Source organism: Egretta garzetta, unplaced genomic scaffold (genome assembly GCF_000687185.1).
Source record: "Egretta garzetta isolate BGI_Z169 unplaced genomic scaffold, ASM68718v1 scaffold84, whole genome shotgun sequence".
NCBI classification, from domain to species: domain Eukaryota; kingdom Metazoa; phylum Chordata; class Aves; order Pelecaniformes; family Ardeidae; genus Egretta; species Egretta garzetta.
In genome coordinates, this window is record NW_009259526.1 from 39,110 (window position 1) to 44,869 (window position 5,760).

General features: G+C 48.7%; 1 protein-coding gene across 1 annotated transcript in view; it reads right to left on the reverse strand.

Annotated features, from left to right (window-relative positions):
• Window positions 1-5,760, reverse strand: part of LOC104125123 (peroxidasin homolog) — a 48,882-nt gene that overhangs the window by 5,738 nt on the left and 37,384 nt on the right. Inside the window, exons 13-17 of the mRNA XM_009637530.2 lie at window positions 5,618-5,730; window positions 4,169-4,325; window positions 2,625-2,733; window positions 1,685-1,842; window positions 7-425 (exon numbers count right to left, since the gene is read on the reverse strand). Coding sequence (XP_009635825.1) covers window positions 7-425; window positions 1,685-1,842; window positions 2,625-2,733; window positions 4,169-4,325; window positions 5,618-5,730 — 956 coding nt within the window. The remainder of the gene's footprint in view (window positions 1-6; window positions 426-1,684; window positions 1,843-2,624; window positions 2,734-4,168; window positions 4,326-5,617; window positions 5,731-5,760) is intronic.

Below are 5,760 nucleotides of genomic sequence, written 5' to 3' on the forward strand. Positions count from 1 at the left end.
TCTTGGGAAGCGGGACATGCTAATGGCTGCCACCGTCTGGTCCATGTCATGGTCCAGAAACTGCCCCCACTGCATGAGCATGTGCGTGAACTGGTCATCAGGGGTGATGGTCTCAGTCCCAACCATGGCGGTGGAAACGAGGCGCGGTAGAGGCAGGGGCAGGTCCCTGGCATCTTCTGCCAAGGAAAACCCCCGGGGAAGGTTAAATCCATTCTGGTAGGCAGGTTTGAGGAGCCTCTGGAAGGCTGTGAGAGATGCACCCCACATCGGGTGCTGGAGATTGTTGCAAGACCCATCGTGGGTCCGGTACTTCTTGTGGAAGCAGATATCTGAGCAGTTTGGCGTGCGGCGGTGGGCAGAGCAGCCCGACAGGTTGGCAATCATGTTCAGGTAGTGAGGGGACACCAAGTCATTGTACCGATAGCCTGCAAAGGTAAAGGCAAAGCACCAGGTCAGACCGTGGCTGCTGTAGCCACCCAGTTCCAATAGACCCTTGTAAGGGCTCTGGGTGAAACCCATGGCCAGGATTGTCAGGGTGGGCAGGGGAAGGCCAGGTCATGGTGTTGCTATGTAATTTATGGGAGGTTAAATGAAGCACAGCATCCTACCAGGTCCACAGAGAAGAAAAGATGGGGAAAAGAACTTAGCATAAACTGTGCAGAGGTGGAAACCAGAAACGTGACTGGCAGACCAAATTGCGGGGGTGGTCTTGGTCTCCATCCTGCGTTTATTTTATGTCTCTCTGGGTTATTACGGCAACCTCGAGCACCATCGACCATCCAAACCCTACGTGACAAGCAGCAGGGAAGCTATGGGTGACTGCCAGGGCGCTTACGCCACGTGAAAGCGCTGAATAATGCTGCGCTGTGCGGATGCTGACGGGGCTCCGAGGAGGAGAGGCTGGCGGTCCGACCAGCCCAGACGAGACCTGCAGCCTGGAGAGAGACTCCTCACAGCCTGGAATACATCCAGGCAGGCAAATAAATATATTTACGGGCCCCAAACGTACATGCCTGCTACGTGGTGACTCACAGGTATAGGTAGAAACACTCAATGCATGGGGATGCCTGTTGTGTGTAAAGGAAGTCCCAGCTAGCAAGTTTTGGAGTCCAGCTGCTGGATGCTTGGACCTCACTAGGTATTTTTGGTGTCACATTGCTTTGTTGCTTGCTATCCCACCTCAATAAAAGGAACCTGAGTGGCTGGAACTTGTCTGAGTTCGCAGCTAAGAGGTCAAAGTAGAAGAGAGAGACAGAGGAGTGATACCCCCCTTCCTCCATTACAGCACCCAAATAATTCAGAGTTATCAGTATTTTTCTCGTTGTTGCTTGGAGGGCAGGAAACCTCTCTGACCGTGCTGCTGAGGGATGAACCTCAGGTCTGCAAAGGTACCCCTTCGTCAGTTAGATGGCTAAATATTTTTAAAGATTAGGGCTTTCATAGCCAGTCAAGAAATCTTTAGCAGAACGAGGAACTGAGCACCAGGTTGGTATGGTAACGACAGGACCAGCCCTCCGGCTGTTATGGAAACCATGAGATGGAAGAGAGCATTGCAACCCAGACAACCCATTTCCTGACATACCCAAATTTGCACTTTTTAAACTTCCTGGATGCCTACACACCGTCGTTTTAATTGAATCCTACACACACAGTTAATTAAGAGGGGAAATAAAATCTCTCCTACCTGTGACATTCATATCCACGATTAGACCTTGCTGCACGTGTTCCTGAATCAGCTGCAAGGTCCTTTCAAAGATCTCACCCGCCCTGGCTGTTTCAAGGGTGTAGGGGTCCCGGGGGTAGCGGAAAAGAGCCAGCAAGTCATTGGGTGTCTTGGGGCGTCTGTTTCAAGGAATTAAAAGTGATGCAGAAACATTAAAATAAACAGGCCCTGTGCAGAGCAACGGGACTCTGACGGCGGCAGGAGTCAGGCTCTAAGCCCGGTCTGGTGCTTGAGCCCCCAAACTGCTCTATAAGCGCGGTGTGGCTTGCCTACATATTGCACATGGTTAAAGAAAGGATATTTTTTTCCCCAGGAAAATACACACATTTAATTTCCTCAGCATCTCTGGGGTTTTTTTCTGCTACGGTAATTTATTTTTCACTTTTCAACAGCTGAGACATTAAGTTTTGGGCTTAATACAAATGATCTATCTTTTCAATAAAAACATATATTGGGGTGGAAGAGGAGGGAATTACCATTCACTCAGGAAGTCATTGTTCATTGAGGAGATGGTTAGAACTATTAGATTATTATTTCTGTTCACCCTACGCAAAGTCGGTTGCATTTATAGAATGACTACGCTGATTATTTCCTTTTCTATGCGCTGCCTCTGGAGCCAACTCCAGCTGACAAAACGCGCGTTGCAGATGGAAGCGACACGAGAGGTGATATTCACGTAACAGATACCCCCGTATCAGATTTTTCCAGAATCCCAAACGCCTGTTGTGAAGCTCTATCACACCCTTACATCTACACGGTGCAACTCCAATACTCGAAACACCACCGTAGCTTTCATCTGTGGGTTGTCAACAACAAAATGAGTTTTGAGAAAGCTTCACTCAGTGCCTCTCGTATCTCTTCTCTGCTCCAAGTCTCAGATCGTGGTGCTTCACGCACTTACTTGCTAAACAGCTCCGTGCGCGTTGAGTTGATGGCGTGGTCCACGCTGCTGATGGCTTCCCGTATCGACGTGGCTACAAACGTGTCGCCGCTCCGACCGACATCCGTGGCTTCCCAAAGCAGAAAGAAAGAACAAAAAACCTCTTGATTTACGCTGATATTAATTTGTCTTCCAAGCTCAAGAAAATCTGTGTATCGGTACCAGCCCCATAGTAACTCCACTGCAGGTCGAACTCCGTCTCCATTTGCAACGTGAACACCATGAAACTTCTGAAAAAGAAATTAACTGCCTGAAAAAGAAGGTGACTCCTTCAGGTATTGGCTGGGGAACACATATTCAGAGTTTGCTCCTGTACAGCTTTGCAAATAAATGCTTGTTTTGGCTGGTGGTTAAACTGGAAAAGGAAAATGGAAAAAATCACAGCAAGTTAACCCAAAATAAGGTATTTACTTCCCACAAAGGAAACTTCTAAAATTCATGAAATTCATTTGAATGTATTGCTCATTCTATTTATGGAACACTTCTAATTCAGTTCAAATTTAGCGCTAGTGCATCGGAGACATCATTTTAAAGCAAACAAGAGGGCGGCTGTTTGAACACCTTCAGAGGTACACACAGGGATTCTTAAAAATTCCTACAGAATGCATTTTTAAGCCAGGGCCTTTGTCACAGGTGAACAAACCAGTTCCCATTTGGCTACTGGCGTATGCAACAGCCAGCTGGAAAATGAGCTACCCATCAAGAATAAATCACAGAAATTACCTTAGGAATACTTTCAAACGACAAAGACGTTTCAGATTATTCTCAGCTCCTTGCACACAACCCCTGTATAGAAAACGATCTTAAATTCACCTAATAAGCCACTCACTAGTCACGCTCGTTATCCCTGCGTGCTTGAGGAAGAGCCCTCTACTTATATTTTTAACCTTACTGCTTGCCTTTGATTTTTTTTTTTTTTTTTTTCCTCCTTGCCAGTTCTTCCTTCCCCTCCGAGCAGCACAATTTCCACTCCTGACCTCTGGTTTGACTAGCAGAGGAGCGCTACTCCTCTTTATTCATTACAGCTCCCCTAATGCACGGAGCAGTAGCTTGAAAACGAGTGACCTATTTCCCACCCCCACGGGACCAAGCAAACGCTTAAAGCCCTGGATTTGCAGCGACAATGTCGTTCTCCTTCTCCCTCCCCTGGCGTGCGAGGTTACGGTCAGATGATGACTTGTGAGCGTGTTGGCACATTTTAATAAGTGTCTCCCTCCCAACAGAGGCAGTAACTACAGGCACACCGACAGCCCGGCTTGCAGGAGGAGGTTTGAGGCACCACCTTTGCCTCTGCAGGGAGCAATTGCAGCTCAGCTGAGAAAACAGCGAGGAGCAGCTGGGAGGCGCGTGGGCTTTCACAACTCTGATCATGCCTGCGAGGGACCTGTCTGCAAAGATGCTAAAGAAATAACAAGAGTTACCTGTTCAAAGCGTAGATGTCAACACAGCATAGCCCCCCCCCCCTTGCAAGAGAAGACTCAAGAGGACCACGGGAGATACCCTACCGGTGATGGTGAGCTGCATAGCGCTGGAGGTGAAGCCAAAGGGGTTTCTTGCTATGCACTCGTATCTGCCCTGGTCAGCCACGCCGAGGTCTTGAATGGAAAGGGTCCCGTCTTGGCTTATGTGGAACTTGCCACTCTCTGTGATCTGGATACCCTCCTGTCACACCATCAAAAGACAGAAAATGTGTCAGGGCATGGAAAGGTTCCCATCATCCCAGCCTTCAACCTATTCAGCAAACCCACAGACGGATGTGATGAACTAGTGTGGCCACCAGATGTTAGCATTGCTCTTCCAAAGAAACCAGAAAGCCATCCAAGGACATCTGCTCCTGCCTGGACCCACTATGAGGAGGTCCTTGCTCAGCTCCTTCACCCTGGGCCACCTCTAGGCACTCGCTGCAGGGCACAGACATCCCACACATTTCTCTGCCCTTCTTACAGACAGGCTGGCTGGAGGGAGTGCTGTGCCCTGATGCTGTCACAGAAGTTTCATGGCACATAAATAAGCCTAAAAGTCTTCAGTCTGGGGACAACCTGGAACTGATGGGTTTTTGCTGGCCTTGAACTGTAGACACCAGCTTTTGCTGATGATGATCAAAGCACCGCGAGCAGCAGCTCCCCCAAACCCCACCACAACCTGGCTGGTGGCTTCAGGTTTTACTTTTTTACTTCTCCTATTTCTTAACATCTTTCTGCTTGCCCTGACCCAACCTAATGCCTACTCTGCTGCCCTCCCAGGCTCTTTTCTTCTGCTCCCACTGTTGGCTGGAGCCCCAGGCAAGCTGCAAAGTCACCTCCCACGAGACCTCTGCAGGGTAACTGAGGCTCAAGCCATTTTCCCCTCTAATTTGTTCTGTGCCTGACTGTGCTCAAAGGCAAGGCAGGTCCCAGTGAAGGTCTCAGGTGTTGTACTACAGCATAGCAGGAAAAACTCTGAAGAGCTTCATCTAATGAATTCTTGAAAAGAGCAGCCAGGCTGCAGCATGGTTATGAGAGATCGTGGCTTTGCCCCATCAAAGCTGGAGCCAACCAGCATCATCCAGTTCTACCAGTGGGAATCCTGGAAATACAGACAAACTAAGAAAAAAATGCACTTTCAGTTTTTTTCCAGGAATAGTCAATCAAGCGTTTCTAACATCCTGGAAGGTCACTGGCTTCAAGTTACTTGTTTGGAAGTAAGAACAAGAGAAAACAGGCATGTGCGTTGCAAGGCTTCAAGCCTTCAAGCCTGAGAAAGAGCAACCTTCTTTTAGGCCATTAAAACCCCCAAATCAGTGGAAATGTTGAGCCTTAAATTTTCATCAGACACAATTTCTTCCACGCGTATTGCACAAACTGATTTAACTAGTTGAGCTGGGAGAGGTGTTTAACGAGAGAGTTGTTTAATGTCCCCACGGAGGGGCCACCCTGCTTCCCGGTGATGGTCAAGTACACGGCATCATCTCTTACTTTGACCCAGGTTATGGTGGGCCGTGGATCTCCTTGGGCGGCGCAGGTAATGGCAACGTCCTGGCCTGTCTCTGCCACCACGTCTTGGGGGGGATGAAGGAACACGGGTATCACTGTGCAACACGGGGGAAAACATCACAAGA